Here is a 19,577-nt window from a genome sequence, read left to right as displayed (position 1 = left end):
AATTGCCTTAGTTACTCATTTTAGTATTTTAAAAATCGTAATTTCCTTCAATTAAGTAATAAGAGATAAAATTTACAGAATAAATGAAAATATTTTCACAATTACAATACTGAACAATCCATAAGTACCCCCAAAAACCGATGTCACAAGTGTATAAGCATCAACTAGGAATGTAAAATAAAATACAGCATCTGTCCGGAATACAAATTTGGACAGGAGAAATATAAATACTCTGAAAGAGACTTTGCCGGCAGAGGGTCGTAATATGGAATGCAGCTCACGTAAGTCCCGCATGCATACACGCCTCTGCTCTCACAAGGCCACTAGTCACATATGTACCTACACAAAAATGTGTAGCAAGTGTAGTATGAGTACGTAAACAACGTGTACCCAGTAAGTATCTAGCCTAACCCCGAAGAAGTAGTTACAATGGGTCGACAACGACACTCACTAGTGGTCCAATAATATCAAGTACAGTAAGGAGGTGAACAAATATGAGGCAAAGTAAATAAATAAAATAAACAAGAGTAAATATGTTGTACAATTATTCTCCTTACAATAAACTCAAGCTTTTAATTAGCAAATTCCTCCTCAAAAGGAGCATATATATATATGTATATAATGGACCTCACCAAATAGGCTGTTATAATTCGAATCAGGAGAAAATATACAGATACCCTGGCTTCTTGCCAAATATTACGCACGATTCCATGAGGATATGATATAGAAAATGCTAAGGCGTACGGCCCGATCCAACATAAATATTTAAACTGTGCACTGCCGAGGGTCGAACGGCACGAACCATAGATGCATTTATTAAACTGCCGAGGCGAACGGCCTGCTCCCATAGGAGTGTGGTACATGAATCCTGCCAAGGCAAACGACCCGATCCCATAAGAGTGAAATACGTAATCCTGCTGAGGCGAATGGCCCGATCCCATTAGAATCGGAAGCTTTGACGGGTCCTTGACCCCACTCACGAATAAACGTATGAGTTGTAATTCCTTTAACAAAACCTTGCAATGAACACACCCGGCCTGATGTAGGGCCCACATTCATGTTTAGATCCATCCACGGACCTCAAACCTATTCTAATCATACCATGCTTGGCTAAATAGCCCCTCAAGGACCCATAATGACCTATTCACGACACATAAGAACAGCCGTCAAATTCGAAATGAACTCACATGGTCCACAGCCCAAGGAATAGAATGCCTCTCAGCATAAACTCTCGCACTTGGGATATTACCATGACCTCCATATTCGGTCTCAATCTTTAACAATCAAGTGACTGACATGTCACACTTATACAAATCCCCCGGTGGGGCATGTTCCCACGACCATTCCGCTCAGTTAGCAAGTCTGCACATACATACCACCGGCCATATTAATGCCGTAAAGCGAATCAGGAATCCGCAAATCAGTTCACCAAGCCTCTTAATCAGGACACCAATCTCAGGTGACCCTAAACACAATATTAGCTCACTCTAAACATCTGAATTCTTTCCTGCTCATCCGAGCTCTTGACATTCTTGTCGACATCAACGGCAACCTTGATCCTCAACATCCAATTCCCATGCCGCTCACTGCACCTAACATACCAATACATAAGAGTACAAGAATTTTATCATAACTCCCGAACCACCAATAGGTTACACACTTTATCATATAGAAACCTTTTACTTAACTCATTTCAGGAGAGCCATTGCCACACGTGATTGAATTCCCATAACCGCAGAAAAAACAAACCTCGAGTAGTGGTCTAAACCACCATAATTCTTCCTGGATCCATCTACACTAACAGGCCATAATACTCGAATGCCTCCAAATAAAATCAATTACGGCGACCATCAAACCTCGCACGTACCGCCATAAATCACATGTATAACTCAACACGCTGAAGGAACTGATCATTGCCACTATCATGCCAATTAAACCATTGCTAACCGATCCGACTTCCTTTAATTTACTCCGGACTTGCCTTAGGAATAATAATAGCTCTATTCAAAACATAACAAACCCAAATGCGCACTCATCCGGAGTGACTTTATTTCACGAGACCATGCTGTCTCAAAACCCACGAACCATCACATACTTTCCTTGTGCGCATATTCGCATCTCCAACGGGGACACCCATTCTGATAATTCTTCCATGAATCCGAAGTTATTTTCTCCCATTCCTCGGATGATGCACCGCAGACTGTAGACAACATAGAACATTAAGTCCCCTTTTTCATAATCCACTGTCAAAACTCAATATTTAACCATACCACGGACTCGAAATCCTTAGGCACCGCACCTTAAATTTTGAACCTACTAGGACCATTGTTGAGAGTCACCCACTCTGAATTGTCCTCGAATATAATCAAACTCCAAGGCCCTTCTAGCACATGAACACCCTCTCGAAGAAGCAACCGGCTGAATTCCTTTTCTTATACATCACATCCACATGAAGCATAGACTCTGAGTCTACTCAAGACCTGAACATAAACCGATAAGGCCAAAGATAGCACACAAACCTCAAATCCTTTGCTCAAATTACCATCGATGTTTTCTTTCCTTAGTTGTAATAACCCATCAATACACCGATAACCAAAAACCGCACAAGTTGACAACTACGCAATCCAATCATAGATGGTGGGGCTCTCCCACTTAACTTGAAGTTACAATTACATAACCCTAAGACCCGCCGAGGTTCCTTCTTCCCCATTGACATCAGCTAAAAGTCTAACAACACATTCCAAACTCGAAGTCATGTTGCATCCAAATAAAATATATGGTCCTAGTCACTGCCCATCACGATTCCCAAATTGCTCTAAGCTTCCCTCAAGGCGTGTGGCTATCCTACCACGGAACTTATATGCTACTCTGTCACTCTCCCACTTTGGTCAAACCCTCTCCTTTAAGCAACTCCTCGACTTCTACTTTTCACACTTGACCTCCTAACAATTCAACCACAGCAAGACACCTCCCACATGTCCTTCCTCGTCCTTCGCTGCCCAATTATTGCTCCAAACCCGAATCTATCTCTGTAACATCCAAACACATGATTCGCCACCAACTCTAAAGCTCTTAGAAGGTCCTCTTTCTCGAGCCATTAATACTAGAAGTACCAATTCGATTTCGAAATTGCTACACTCCGTTATCTATGACAATTGCATCTCAGGCACAATTTTACAACACCATGCCCCGAAGGAAAATTGAAGAAGGCCATAACATCGGCGAACCTTAACGCATTCAATAAGGACGATGACACCACATCACAATTGATAACTCTACCGCGCTCAAAAATACCAAGTCTCGTTATTCCATCAACCTAAATATAAATATTCCTAGTTTGATTGCCTTTCCTCCGCTGGAAATAAAATGTTGAACTTATGAATCATGCACTGAGTAAAAATACTAATGCGATAACAAATATGGGAAAATCAAACATGGTGTGATAACAACGCACAAATCATCATAACAATCAATGCCAAATCTCAAAACCATAGGAAATACTGATGCTGAGCTAAAACAACAGGACGGTCTTCCACAAGGCGACGGTAATAGCCCAATCAACACGCAGGTAGAGACATCCTGCACCACCTCTGTAGTACCATGACAATTCCTCGATTCCCAATCTATAACAAGCGCTTCACGTCGCATAAGATTGAATAGGAAAGAAATAAAGGTACAAGCCTCAAAAGAATCAATTCGCACGATGAGGAATCAAGAAGGGAAGTGCTCCTAACAGCCTTGTAGCCTCTCAAAGATAAGTACAGACGCCTCCGTACCGATCCGCAAGACTCTACTAGACTCGCTCATAACTCGTGAGACCTAAGTGAACCTAGTGCTATGATACCATGTTGTCACGACCCAAAATCCATTAAAGGTCGTGATGGCACCTAACATCATTGTCAGGCAAGCCAAAATTAAATAATTGCCTTAGTTACTCATTTTAGTATTTTTGAAATCGTAATTTCCTTCAATTAAGTAATAAGAGATAAAATTTACATAATAAATGAAAATATTTTCACAATTACAATACTAAACAACCCATAAGTACCCCCAAAATCCGATGTCACAAGTGCATGAGCATCAACTAGGAATGTAAAATAAAATACAGTATCTGTCCGGAATACAAATTTGGATAGGAGAAATATAAATACTCTGAAGGAGACTCTGCCATGTGATGACCTAAAATATCATCTTTAAATTTAATGATTAATTATGTGATCTAAGCACTATTTACCATTACTCAATTTGCGTGTGCAGTCCGTAAAAATTTTTCAGAAAGTTTTCAGGTGAAGAATGGATTAAAATGTGAATTAGATGTTTAAAACACAATTGAGTTGACTTTGGTCAACATTTTGAGCAATCAGATTCGGATCAGTGTTTTAACAGTTCCGGTAGGTCCGTATCGTGAATTGCGACTTGGGCGTATGCCCGAAATCAAATTTCGAGGTCCCTAGCCTGTGATATGGAATTTTGATGAAAAATTTAAAGTTTAAGTACGAATAGTGACCGGATGTCGAATTATGTGCAAATGGCCCCAGAATAGAATTTTGATGATTCCAACAGCTTCGTATGGTGATTTTGGACTTAGGAGCGGGATCGAAATTTTATTTGAAAGTCCGTAGTAGAATTAGGCTTGAAATATCGAAAGTTGAATTTTTGGAAAGTTTGACCGAGGGGTTGAATTTTTGATATCAGGGTCGAAAACAGATTTTGAAAATTTCATAGCTCTGTTATGTCATTTATGACTTGCGTGGAAAATTTGAGTTCAATCGGACTTGATTTGATAGGTTCCGGTGTTGTTTGTAGAAATTGAAAGTTTCAAAGTTCATTAGGCTTGAATCTATGTGTGATTCGTGATTTTAGCATTGTTTGATGTGATTTGAGGTTTCAAATAAGTTTGTATGATGTTTTAGGACTTTTTATTGTATTGGGTTGAGGTCCCAAGGGCCTCGGGTGAGTTTCGAATGGTTAACGGATCAAAAACGGGACTTAAACAGCTGCTGCAAAAGCTGCTGCAATTTTCTGTTGGAAATGCTGTCATAATCGAACTTCCTGAGAATCGAAGGCAGGCTCGAGATCCATGATCGATGGCAGGCTCGAGAGCCATGATCGAAGGCCACTGATCGAAGGCCCAGGATTGAGAGCTATGACCAAGGCCAGTGATCGAAGGCCATAAAGATCGAAGCCATGATCGATAGCTAGGATTGATGGCTATGATCGAGCCCCAGGGTCGAGGGCCATGATCGAAGCTATGATCGAAGGCCATAACCGAGCTTTATGATCGAGGACCATGATCGGACTCCCCTTAATCGGACTCCCCATGATCGGACTCCCATGATCGAGGTCCAGGATCGAACCCCATGATCGAGGTCACCCTGGACAGATCTGTAAGATATAAAATCAGGGGGGCTTCGTCCCATTCGCCATTTTTAACAACTTGGAGCTTGAACAGAGGCGATTTTTGATATATCTTCAAGGAAAAATATTGGGGTAAGTGTTCTTAACTCAATCTTGGTTAGATTACCCGAATCCATCACTATTTTTAACATTTAATTGGTGATTTAAGTTGGAAAAATTTGAAAACCCTCTTAGATAGATTTGAGGATTTGAGGGTCGAATCGTTATCGGAATTTAGTCATTTTGGTATGGTTAGACTCGTGGTTGAATGGGCGTACATATTTCATAACTTTCGCCGGATCCCAAGATGTGGGCCCCACGGGCCATTTTTAAATTAATTTCGGATTTTTATTGAAAATATAGTATTTTCTTATAGAATTAATTCTATAATTTTTGTTGACTGTATCGAATTAATTATGACTAGATACGAGTTGATCGGAGTCGGAAAATCGAGGAAAAAGCATAATACTTGATTAAATTGGAGCAAGTCGAGGTAAGTGACTTGTCTAACCTTGTGTGGGGGAAATTTTCCCTAGAATTGATATTAATGTGATTATTGAAATGTGCTGAAAGTCGTGTACACGAGGTGACGAGTGTGTACACGGGCTAAATGTGAAGGATTATATTTTTAAATTGTGTAGATCATTGTTGTGCATTTATTAAATTATTTTATCTTGTTATATTCTTCATCATTGATCTGTGATATATATATTTTAAATTTGTTTGCCTTTTTTCTGCTAATTGTTTTACCTGTTTAATTGAAACATGATTTCTTTCATACTGTGCATTATTTGAAGGCTGATTTTCTTTAAATTAAATATTATTAATATGAAATATTTGACATTTTAAATTTTGATATTGAAGCAACGTATTAAAAATTTAAAATATTATTTTCCTGAATTATTTATTCTTGAATATTTTCGTAAGATTTTTTTATTTTTATTTTTGAATTATTCTTGCATGAGCCGTGAGCTCTTTATTATTGAAAAATATTGTTGTTGATTTTTTTTGTGGAAAATTGAAATATTGGGCACTTGAAGTGCAAATTGTGATATTGATACGCATGTGGTGGTATAAGGTCTAGGTGTTGAAATGCATGCGGTGAGATAAGGGTGGCTTGATACGCGTGGCTAGTAGGGGTGACTACTAGAAGTCATGCGGTGTGATAAGGGTGGCTAAAACGCGGGATGTTATTTCGGAAAAAAAATATTTTCTTTAAATAAATTGTGAAAGCTCCCGCGGTGATATAAGAAAATGAGATATTGTAAAATTATTTATAATTTGGGACTACGAGGCGGTACCTCGGTAGTGCCCATGTTGATATTGATTTATGGCCATAGTTGTGTTTTGATTAATTGTTGTGATTTTCATAAAGTTGAAGAAAATTCTGTTTTGATTCCACGAGATATTATTTACAATTATTTGGTGTCGTTAAATGTGACATACTATTTGATTCATTTCCAATGTCATTTTATTTTACTACATTGATAAATATTTTATCATGTCATTATTATATTCCAGTAGGGCCTCACCTGACCTCGTCACTACTCTACCGAGGTTAGGCTTGGCACTTACTGGGTACCGCTGTGGTGTACTCATACTACGCTTCTGCACATTTTTTGTGCAGATCCAGGTATATTTTACCAGTCTAGACGTCAGTGAGTTACCTGCGCACGGAGACTTCGAGGTATATCTGCCAGCGTCGGCAGACTCCGGAGTCCCCTTCTATCATTTTATGTTGCTTCCTTATATTTTATTTAGACCTTGACTTATAGAGACATTGGGAATAAATTCTTAGAAGCTTGTGACTTATTTCTACCGGGTTTGGGGAGTTGTAATCATTTGAATTGTAGATTATTTATTTTCAGATATTTATAATTATTCCGCATTGATAGGCTTACCTAGTCTTAGAGACTAGGTGCCATCACAACACCATACGGAGGAAAATTTGTGGTCGTGACATGCCGACTGCGGGTCGTAATATGGAATTCAGCTCACGTAAGTCCCCGCATGCATACACGCCTCTGCTCTCACAAGGCCACTAGTCATATATGTACCGGCACAAAAAATGTGCAGCAAGTGTAGTATGAGTACGTAATCAACGTGTACCCAGTAAGTATCTAGCATAATCCCGAAAAAGTAGTGACGAGGGGTCGACATCGACACTCACTAGTGGTCCAATGATATCAAGTACAGTAAGGAGGTGAATAAATATGAGGCAAAGTAAATAAATGAAATAAACAAGAGTAAATATGTTGTACAATTATCCTCCTTACAATAAACTCAAGCTTTTAATTAGAAAATTCCTCCTCAACCGAAGCATATATATGTGTATAATGGACCTCACCAAATAGGTTGTTATAATTCGAATCAGGGGAAAATTTACAGATACCCTGGCTTCTTGCCAAATATTACGCACGATTCCATGAGGATATGATATAGGAAATGCCGAGGCGTACGGCCCGCTTCTATAGGAGTGTGGTACATGAATCCTGCCGAGGCGAACGGCCCAATCCCATAAGAGTGAAATACATAATCCTGCCGAGGAGAACGGCCCGATCCCATTAGAATCAGAAGCTTTGACGGGTCCTTGACCCCACTCACGAATAAACGTGTGAGTTTTAATTTCTTTAACAAAACCTTTCAATGAAGTATATATATATATACCACAGAAACATGCCGTAAGAGGAGTAAAGTTATTCGGTGATAAATCATGAAATCGTGAAGTCTCTACAATAGCAAGTCTAGTCTCAAGGAAAAATGTAAAATAAAGAGATAAATGGGCAAGGATAATCCCTATAGTACAAGTACAACATGGTGTGAACCTAAGTCTACCCGGAAAATAACATGAATCTAACTACGTACGGACTCTCGCTAACTCGTGCGTACGTAATCCCCACAACAAGTTGTACACATCAAATATATCACCTAGGGGTAGTTTCTCCCTCACAGAATTAGACAGGAGACTTACCTCACTCCGACGTTCCAAAACCGGCTCCAACACTGCCCTAACACCTCAACCCGGTGACCGTCGATCCAAAATAAGTCAAATAAGATGCAACCCAATTAAAATATATTCTAATACTCATAATTAATCAATTTATAACAATTTCCAACTTCGCTCGAAAAATTGATAAAGCAACCCTTGGGCCCACATGCCCGGATTCTAAAAATTTTCGAAGATAAACATTAACCATAACATTACGAACTCAAAGATATGATTCATTCTCAATTACATGCCCAAATTCGTGGTCAAAATCCAAAAATACTAATTTCTAGATTTTTCTTCAAAATTATAAATATTTACAAATTTTCATGCTTGAATCCATATAAAAATTATGTATTTAACTCACAATGTGAATAAATCACTTACCCCATTATAGTTGATGAAGATGGCACTCTAAAAGTGCTCCAAAATCGGCTCCCATGGATGAAATGAATTGAAATTGAGCCAAACCCTCGTTTTAAATAACACACTGCCCAACCTGACCTTCGCACCTACGGTCAAATAGACGCTTCTATGGCTCCGCACCTGCAGAAATTTCATCGCAGGTACGGCTCCAGCTCGGCCCAACAGTCCCCACACTGCGCCCCATGTAGCGCATCTGCGTGTCTGCTTCTGCGGTCACCAAGCGCTTCTGCGCTCGCGCACCTGCGCGTTTATGCCCGCTTCTGCAGCCCAGGCCTTTTGGCCAGCCTCCACTTCTGCGACCCTCATGGCCGCTTCTGCGGTCCTAACCTCGCAAGTGCGGTTACACAAGAAGACAACAACCTCAGCATTTCCCCCAAACACAACTCGATCTGTTAACCGTCCGGAATCTACCTGAGGCCTCCGGGACCCCAATCAAACATACCAACAAGTCCTAAGATATCATACAAACTTAGTTGAGCCTTTAAATCACATCAAACAATGCTTAAAACACGGATCACCCTCCAATTCAAACTTAACGAACTTTAAAACTTCAACTTCTACAATCGATGTCGAAACCTATCAAATCACGTCCGATTGACCTCAAAGTTTGCACACCAGTCATGATTGACATTACAAACCTACTCCAACTTTCGGAATCGGAATCCGATCTCGATATCAAAAAGTCTACTCCCAGTCAAACTTTCCAAAGACCTTCAAATTTCTATTTTTCGCCAAAAGACCCCGAAGCCACCTATGGACCTCCAAATTCACTTCCGGACGCGCCCCTCAGTCCAGAATCACCATACAGAGCTATTCCTAAGCTTGAAATCCCAATCGGATATCGATAACATTGAAATGTTGTTCAACCCAAATTTATAAAATTCTTCCAAAGTGCCAACTTTTCACAATAGGCGCAGAAATGCTCCCGGGTCATCCAAAACCCGATCCGTACATACGCCCAAGTCCAAAATCATCATACAAACCTGTTGGAACCTTTGAATCCCAATTCCAAGTTCGTTTACTCAAAAATCACACCTTAGTAAATTCTTCCAACTTAAAGTTTCAGAAATGAGAATTTTCTTTCTAAATCAACTCCGGATTTTCCCGAAATTCAATTCCGACCACACGTATAAGTCATAATACCTGAAGTGAAGCTACTCAAGGCCTCAAACCGCCGAAGGACATGCTAGGGCTCAAAACGACCGGTCGGGTCGTTATATTTGAGTTGAAAGTTTTGAGAAAAATTTCACCACAATATTTTTATTCAATTTGTTCGCGGGTTCATTGATCAAAGAGTTGATACCAAGGACCGGTCTTTGTATGGATACACATAGATTCTTCGCACTATCGAAGAAAATTCTGAAACAAGGCTCTCTTGATTAGGTACATCTCAGATCCGATCTTTGACATATAAATAAATTTTAAACACGAAAAGATGTGCCTAGGATTGTTATTGTCTTCCGCTACATATTACGAACACCTATATGCAATCCTTAAGTTAGTGGCCAGGATAAAATTTAATCTTTTCGAGATATTCTTCCAAAACACGAAAGGGCTTATAGGGAGTTGGCTGGCTTAAAAACACTTTTACAGGTAAGATTTAGAAGGCATATATAACCAATGATTTTCTTTGATATACTTTGTTTGACGTGGACATGAACAATGTTTTGGTCATTTTGTGCCTTATGTTGCTCCCAAACGCACACGCAAGTATACGTGGTCATACAAGTAATAAAATGGTAAGTCAAGTGTCGAGCCCATAGAGACTTGTATCAACTACCCACTAAATTCACCAAGATAGTTATTCAGTCGAGCCAATTCGAGTTCAAGAGTTTAATTATAAGAAACTATAATTCTAAGTAGTAACTAAATTATCAAGCAGCAAAACGGTTGTTGTGTATTTAGTAGAGACAATATTCGAGGGTTGTGATCGATTCACCAATCCTATTGTGTTCTAGTTAACTCTCCCTTTCATAGAATTCACTCATGGTTGCTAAATAATCGAACAATTGCTCTCATAGCCTTCTCCCGAAGTTCTACTTACCTATTCAAAAAAGATTAACGCCTATATTCTTATGAAATCAATATATTAAGAACGCATGAAGATTACGATATTTAATTAAGCATGGTGACTAGGTATATTCCTATCCTAACAACAAATCTCCCCCCCCCCCCAAGAGATAAGATCGTGCTCTCTTCAATTCTTCTCTAATCTAAACATGCCTTTCCCAAGCGTAGCATAGATAGTCAAAAGAACCTAACTGCTGGCCAGACAATTAAGAAATTAATCACGGAATTGAAGAAACAACCATATATTGGTGAATTTTGATCAAGGTTAAGTCAACGTTAAACAACAATATTCTTGGCTAAATCACAACCCCCGAACTATGGGTTTTAGCCACACATGATAGTATCAAACAAATTCGGAAGTTTTGGATAATTGAAAATACTAAGAAAAGATGAAGAAATATGAGATATCCTTGCTCCTGAATGTTCCTCGTGTGTCTCTAGGTCTAAAGTGTGTCCAAAGTCCATAAAATAATATTTTTCCATGTATTTATACTAAGTAGGGTCGGACCTAGACGAAATCTCCCTTTCCTAGCCAAAATAGGAAAACTTGCAAACTTAATGCTTTCCATGCGTCGCACAAAGCATCGCCCAGTGTGTCACACTAATGCTTTTTCCTGTCAGATCACGAAAAACCCAGTCTCTGAACTTTGGATATTTCTGACAAAACTTTGCACTAATGTGTCGCACAGTGCCTCTCACTAGTGCATTTCTTCAACAGTTGCTTCTTCCAATTTTGACATCCAGAATTGATCCTCGACCCCCAAACACGATTCCAGCATAATCTCTTGGGCTTTTACTCAGACTTCAAAGCTCCAAATAGCTCGAATTAGTTCCACAACATCTACAAAACTTAGAATCGCTCCTACAAGGCATAAAACACACAATAAGTGCAAAACACTAGCGATTAAATTTCAAACACAATAAAAGTGCAGTAAATTAGAGTGCGATAAGCGACTAAAATACGCAATTATAGCCTACCATCAACACCCCACACTTAAACCATTGCTCGTCCTCGACCAATCAAACTACACTTTATATAGACATAACCTTTTTAAAGAATCCTCCTAACTCATTACACCAAGAATATTTAAAATAGACTAAGCACAATAGTGTAACATCATCACCTCGAGATTTGACTCGCAAGCACCATGCATTTTTCACAACCCGCTCACTTACTCTAGCGTAGAGGTCAAGCATTACCTTTCCTTTATGAATCAAATGCCCTCACACAACAAAAGAGAGTAGTTCCACACTCAATAAAATTTAAGAACAATTAGGAACTCAAGATAGAAAGAATTCACTCACTCTCAGAAATAACATTCATATGCCACAAAAGATGCACCATAGGCTTGCCCGTAGTGTACTACTCTACTAATCGAGCTCATTCAGTCTAGGATCAAGTAGGACTTTAACTGGTTGTAGTGTAGGCTGCGGGTCAGGTAGGATACATTTGGATATAAGAGTGACTACACCTCCCTAAGCACTTTAATACATACACTTTAACATTTAAAACCCCACACTTATGTCAAACCATAACTCCACCTTCACATCAATGTATATTAACTCCATACTTCTTTAAGAACAATTACATCAAGAATCACTACTATCAAGGAATATTTTTCACAGCAATACAACTATTTTTTTTTCTTTCTTTTTCAATTCAAGTGCCTCTTAATTTTTCAAAATAGTGCACCTTTCTCCTTATTTCATTGGTTTCACTCAAAAGCCAAACCAACCAACCCACACTTTAACTTTTACAAAATTCATTACAATTCAAGTGCTCATGAGAGGTGCAAAGGTTCAAATAGATAGTTAATTCAAACAAATATGTAAGGCTTGTAATGTGATTGCCAAAGAAATAGGATTACAGGCTCAAAGGGTTAACTACGATACATAACAATTAGGCGGGTAAAATATATATATCCGACTCAACAAAGAAACGCCTATATCACTTCTAAGACTGAACAAAACTACTATTTCTCTTTGCAAATACACGGGGCAAGTTCTAGACATCAAATGCAATCCACAGAATAACACACAAACCTCACACATACATGGCACATAACTCACTCAGGATTTGACTCATCAAGACACTCTAGTCAAAGCAGTTAAGTAAAGATCATATAATTTAAGGTACTTATACAAGAGTCAAAACTGAGCCTAAGCATTACTACCAAAGTACTCACTATTCTCAAGGCATAACAAAGTCAAGAGATATTGCCTCAATTCCAATCACAGCACACTGGCTCCTACTCCTAAACAAAATACAACTAACTACACCCGGTTCAAACAAATCCCTTGGAAAAGAACCGCGACACAAAGAAAAATTAAGTGGGAATTATTACACTACCTACAAATAATTTTTTTTATTGGACTTTAATCCCTCAAGAAAGCTGTCCACAAAATCCATCGTTGGGAAAAGTCCAAATTTTCTGAGTTTTTTTTTGTTTCTCAATTTTCGTTTTTTTCTTTGCATCACTAGACTAAGAAGGAATACTACAATTAATCTAGGATAGCATAGAAAATTACACAGACAGTCTCCTCACCCCACACTTCAAATAGTGCAATGTCCTCAATACACACTATAAATAACAAGAGTATAAAAGAGACTCTCTGGTAGGCCAAAGGCCGAAGAATTAGCAGCTCACGGGTACTCAGACTTCCCCCAGGTATGGTCCTTTGTGTGGGCACCCCACACTTAGTTCTCACCATCTAGCTCACTTTTTGCACCCTTCCAATGGCTTTGCTTCCTATGCTTATAATCCTACAATATCAAAACAACCACTACAGAAATAATATAATAAAAAACAAAAATAAAAGAAAGCAGTAAAGCTGGGTTGCCTCCCAATAAGCGCCTGATTCAACGTCGCGGCACGACGCAGAGCCTCGCTTACTCATCAGCGAGTACAACATTGGTCTTCTCACGATTAATTATTCCTCCCCAATAGTGCTTGACTCTTTGTCCATTCACTAAAAATTTCCTTTCACCATTTAAAGCACGCAACTCAATTGCACCATAAGGAGTGACTCTCACCACCTCAAACGGGCCTGGCCATCTCGATTTTAACTTCCCAGGAAACAACTTGAGCCTAGAATTGAACAATAATACATGTTGGCCTAGCTTGAAGTGACGTGGCTTGATACGGTTGGCATGCCATCTTTTCGTTTTCTCTTTATAAAGCTTAGCATTTTCATAAGAGTGCATCCTGAACTCATCTAACTCATTCAACTGCAAGAGTCTCTTCTCACCTGCGGCTTCAAGGTCCATATTCAACTTTTTAATGGCCTAGTACGCTTTGTGTTCAAGTTCAACAAGCAAGTGACATGCTTTCCCATAAACGAGCTTATACGGTGATGCCCCAATTGGCGTTTTGTATGCAGTTCTATACGCCCGCAAGGCATCATCTAACTTTGCAGCCCAATCCTTCCTATTCACACTCACCGTCCTCTCTAAGATTTGCTTTATTTCTTTGTTAGACACCTCAGCTTGTGCACTTGTTTGAGGATGATATGATGTAGCAACTCTATGGCGGACTCCGTATTTAGCTAGAAGGTTATTCAATGACCGATTGCAAAAATATGTCCCTTCATCACTAATCAAGGCACGTGAAGTCCCAAACTTCGAGAATATATTCATTTTCACAAACGCAGCTACCACCATGACATCATTTGTTGGCAATGCGATCGCCTCTACCCATTTTGACACATAGTTAACTGCTAGCAAGATGTATTTGTTTCCTCTGTACAAAGGGAATGGTCCCATAAAATTTATCCCCCACACATCAAAAATCTCGACTTCCAGGATGTTATTCAAAGGCATCTCATGCCTCTTTGTGATTGTTCATGTTCTTTGACACTGGTCACACTTCTTAACAAATGCATGAGCATCCTTGAATAATGTTGGCCAAAAGAAACCAAACTGTAATACCTTTGCAGTTGTTCTATCGCCTCCATGATGGCCCTCATAAGGTGATGCATGACAATCATACAACACTAATTCCACCTCCTTTTCTGGAATGCATCTCCTCATCAATTGATCAGCACACTTCTTGTACAAGAATGGGTCATCCCAGTAGTAGAAGTTCACATCATGTAAAAACCTCTTTCTAGCTTCAGATTCAATTTCAGGAGGAAGTAACCCACTCACAAGATAGTTCACATAGTCCGCGTACCATGGGGGAGGGTCTTGGGTGATAGAAAAATGTTGCTCATCACGAAATGCCTATTTAATTTCTCCACCCTCCTCCACGTGGTCATGATTTTCCAGCCTTGATAGATGGTCAACTACTTGGCTCTCTATTCCCTTTCGATCTCGTATTTCTACATCAAATTCTTGCAACAACAAAATCCAGCGCATCAATCTAGCCTTAGATTCCTTTTTTATAAATAGATACCTGATTGCTGCATGATCGGTATCGACTATGACTTTTGTTCCCACCAAGTATGCCTGAAATTTCTCAAAGGCCCACACAACAGCTAACAACTCCTTTTCAGCGGTGGTGTAATTCAGTTGTGCATCATCAAGAGTCTTACTCGCATAGTAGATGGAATAAAACACCTTGTCTTTCCTCTGGCCTAGCACTACCCCAATAGAATGGTCACTTGCATCACACATAAGTTCAAATGGTAAGGACCAATCTGGTGCCGCAATAATGGGGGCAGCCACCAACTTCTTTTTGAGCTCTTCAAATGCCTTGAGGCAAACATCATCAAAATTGAAAGTTACGTCCTTTTCAAGCAACCTGCACAAAGGAGTAGTAATTTTTGAAAAATCCTTTATAAAGCACCGATATAACCCCGCGTGTCCTAAGAAACTCCAGACACCCTTCACATAAATGGGTGGAGGTAATTTTTCAACTGCTTCCACCTTCGCCTTATCACTTCAATGCCACTGCTAAACACTCTATGACCCAAAGCGATGCCTTCCTGCACCATAAAATGATATTTTTTCCAATTCAACACTAGATTTGTTTCTCCACAACGGGCTAACACCTTGCTCAAATTCTTCAAACAATCGTCATAAGAAGACCCAAAGTCTAAAAAATCATCCATAAAGACTTTCACAAATTTTTCCACCATATCGGTGATAATAACCGTCATGCATCTCTGAAAAGTGGCTGGTGCATTACAAAGACCAAATGGCATACACTTGAAGGCGAAAGTGCCATAAAGACAAGTAAAAGTGGTCTTCTCCTGATCCTTTGGACATATGACAATTTGGTTGTACCCCGAATAACCATCAAAAAAGAAATAATATTCATGCCCCGCCAATCTGTCCAACATTTGATCAATGAATGGAAGTGGGAAATGGTCCTTACGGGTTACTTTGTTGAGCCTTCTGTAATCAATCCAAACTCTCCACCCTGTTACGGTGCGAGTAGGAATTAGCTCATTTTTCTCATTCTCTACCATAATTATCCCCCCCCCTTTTGGGCACACATTGCACTAGGCTTATCCAATTGCTGTCAGAGATAGGAAAGATTATACATGCATCGAGCCACTTAATTACTTCCTTATTCATGAACTCTTTCATAATGGGATTTAACCTCCTTTGCTGCTCAACATTGGGGCAGTTTCCATCTTCCAGAAAGATTTTATGCATGCAAAACGATGGACTGATACCCTTGATGTCAGCAATTGTCCACCCAATAGCCTTTTTATGTTCGCGAACTACTCTGAGCAATTTTTCTTCTTGTACATTAGTCAAGCTGGATGAGATAATCACTGGCAATGTCTTAGAGTTCCCCAAATAAGCATAGCGCAGATGCGCCGGAAGGGGCTTAAGTTTTAGCTTTGGAACTTCTTCAATAGATGACTTAGGAGGGGTTAGAGTGACAGGCCTTTCCAACTCCTCAAATCTCCCAAACCCATGGACATAACTGCAACACATATCAAGTACTTGCTCAATTTCTCTCATCATTTCATCTTCATTGTCTTCTTCATCCCCAATCAAAGCTCATTCAAGAGGATCTATGGGGCTCATATAAGGATAGCACTTTCCACCACAGAAATCATGGATAGCACTTCATAGTGGGCTGGCAATCTGAGTGCTTTATACACATTTAAAACCTCCACTCGATCACTGACTCTCATCGTCATTTTTCCTTCGCATACATCAATAATAGCTTGGCCCGTGGCTAATAATGGATGCCCAAAATAAATGGAACTTCCTGATCAGGATCGTTTTCCAAGATAATGAAATCAGCAGGGAATATGAAAGAACCCAGTTGAACTAACATATCTTCAATCACTCCTTCAGGATGAGCAAGGGAGCGATCAGTCAATTGTAAGATTACTGTTGTTGGGCGTGGCTCACCCAACCCAAATTGTCTGAACATAGATAGTGGCATCAAATTGATGCTCGCTCCAAGATCACACAAAGCTCACCCGACTACATGCTTACCAATCGATATTTGGATAGTGAAACTACCTGAATCCTTCAATTTCTGAGGTAGCTTGCTTTGGATTCTAGAGCTACATTCCCTAGTGAGTGCCACAGTCTCGAATTCAGTCAACCTTCTTTTATTTTCCCCTATGTCCTTGATGTATTTTGCATATTTGGGTACTTCCTGCAGGATGTCTACCAGTGGAATATTGATTTGCACTTGCTTCAAAATATCAAGAAATGTTTTATATGCGGCATTATCCTTCACTTTCTGCAATCTTTGAGGGAACGGAGGTGATGGCCTCGCAACTAATGGTGGGGGTTGCTTAGCCACTGCCTCATCAGCTGGCTTCTCTGACTCCTTTGATTTTTCTGATTCTGACTCTATAGTGGTTGGCTTCTCGTTAAAGGTCACTTGTTTTCTCTTTTTCGATTGGACTTCTTCTAACTGTCTCTCATTCCTCAATGACACAACATTAATAGATGTCTTAGGATTAGACTCAGTGTCGCTGAGAAGAACTCCAACTGGCGGAGTATTTTGGGCACTGGCAAGTTGTCCCATTTGTCGCTCCAAATTTCTCATTGCTGCAGCTAGGGCCTGCTGATCAACCATTACTTTCTTCATTATCTCTGTTGTTTGGGCCTTCTGGTCAGTCATAAATTTCTTCATCATTTCCTCAAGGTGACTTGTCGAGTTTGCATGCTGTTCAGCCTGAGGTGGTCTATATTGTTGTTGAGGTGCTTGTGGCCTGTATTGATTTTAAGCACCTTAGTTTCCACCCCAAGAGAAGTTTGGGTGGTTCCTCCAGTTAGGATTGTAAGAGTTCCCATACTGGTTTGTCTGGCCCCTATTTGCATTAACCACAAAATAGACAGACTCTGGATTAACTAGGCATAAGTCTCTCGTATGACCCTCTCCACATACTTCACAAAATAATTGAACATGTTGCACTGGCTAGGCTTGTTGCTTGTTAATAACCAAGGTCATCTGATTGACTTGGTTGGTCAATATGGAAATCTGTGCTGATAAACCCCCTGCAAATGTTTGCACTGTATGTCTGCCCATTTCTCCTTGTCAATCAGGATTGCTTTTGGAGAATTTATTCAATAACGCATATATCTCATCAAAGCTTTTATCCAGTACTTGACCTCCAGCTGCAGCATCTACCACAATTTTGTCTCAGGATGTAGCCCTTCTATGAAAGTATGAGCTAACACTTCGTTTGTCTGATTGTGATGAGGACAGTCTCTGAGCAGCCCCTTGGACCTCTCCCAAGCTGAGTATAAAGACTCCCCCACTTTCTGTTTGAAGGCGACTATTTCACTTCTGATCTTTGCTGTTTTGCCTGAAGGGAAGAACCTTGCCAAATATTTTCTTGCCAGATCGTTCCATGATGTAATAGAATTAGTTGGTTCTGCCTTCAGCCATCACTCTACTTCGCCCAACAGAGAGAATGGGAAAAGTGTGAGCCTCACATAGTCTAGAGTGACTCCGTTGGTGATATAGGTATCACTAATCTCCAAGAAGTTCAGGATGTGCTGTTGTGGATCCTCGTGTGGAAGACCCATAAACTGCCCATTCGCATATAGTAGCTGGATCATGCTCTGTTTCAGCTCAAAGTGCCCAGTGATTCTGGGCTTCACAATGTTGGAGGTGACATTAGCAATGTTGGGCATCGCCACCTCCTGAACATCCATATGTTGCTCCTCTTCCATGTTCACAGGAAATTGAATAAGTGCCTGAAGATTATTCGTATCCCTTGCTTCCCTCAAGCTCCTATAAAATGTTCTCTCAGGTTCGGGGTCAAAGCCTTGAAGTTTGTCCTGGCTTCTGACCCTGCGCATTCAATTAAAGCTCCTAAGATCATAACAACAATCAAGTAACGTTAGACTTGACGAAATAAGCAATGAAAGCAAAAACTAGAAAGTAGTCAATATTCAAGTCCCGCCTTTTTCCGGCAACGGTGCCAAAAACCTGTTGCTCATAAACGCACATGCAAGTATACGTGGTCGTACAAGTAATAAAATAATAAGTCGAGTGTCGAACCCACAGAGACTTGTATCAACTTCCCACTAAATTCACCAAGATTGTTATTCAGTCGAGCCAATTCGAGTTCAAGAGTTTAATTATACGAAACTATAATTCTAAGTAGTAACTAAATTATCAAGCAGCAAAACGGTTGTTGTGTATTCAGTAGAGACAATATTTCAGGGTTGTGATCGATTAACCAATCTTATTGTATTCTAGTTAACTCTCCCTTTCATAGAATTCACTCATAGTTGCTAAATAATCGAACAATTGCTCTCATAGCC

The 19,577-nt window shown here is 39.8% G+C and overlaps 2 protein-coding genes across 2 annotated transcripts; both read right to left on the bottom strand.

Moving 5' to 3' along the window:
- Positions 1 to 13,769: 13,769 nt before the first annotated feature.
- LOC142167135 (uncharacterized) lies at positions 13,770 to 14,147 on the bottom strand. Its single transcript, XM_075227293.1, has one exon. It carries the CDS (start codon positions 14,145 to 14,147, stop codon positions 13,770 to 13,772), a length of 378 nt encoding a protein of 125 aa, XP_075083394.1.
- A 573-nt stretch (positions 14,148 to 14,720) lies between these two features.
- On the bottom strand, positions 14,721 to 17,937 carry LOC142167134 (uncharacterized). The gene is made up of 5 exons (XM_075227291.1): positions 17,310 to 17,937; positions 16,367 to 16,813; positions 15,747 to 16,242; positions 15,274 to 15,621; positions 14,721 to 14,985 (listed from the first exon to the last, which is right to left on the bottom strand). The coding sequence occupies exons 1-5, from the start codon at positions 17,935 to 17,937 to the stop codon at positions 14,721 to 14,723; spliced, it is 2,184 nt and encodes a 727-aa protein (XP_075083392.1).
- Positions 17,938 to 19,577: the final 1,640 nt, after the last annotated feature.

This window comes from Nicotiana tabacum, chromosome 12 (assembly GCF_000715075.1).
Source record: "Nicotiana tabacum cultivar K326 chromosome 12, ASM71507v2, whole genome shotgun sequence".
NCBI classification, from domain to species: domain Eukaryota; kingdom Viridiplantae; phylum Streptophyta; class Magnoliopsida; order Solanales; family Solanaceae; genus Nicotiana; species Nicotiana tabacum.
The sequence above is the reverse complement of the archived record's forward strand: the minus strand, read 5'-3'. Positions and strand labels throughout refer to the sequence as shown.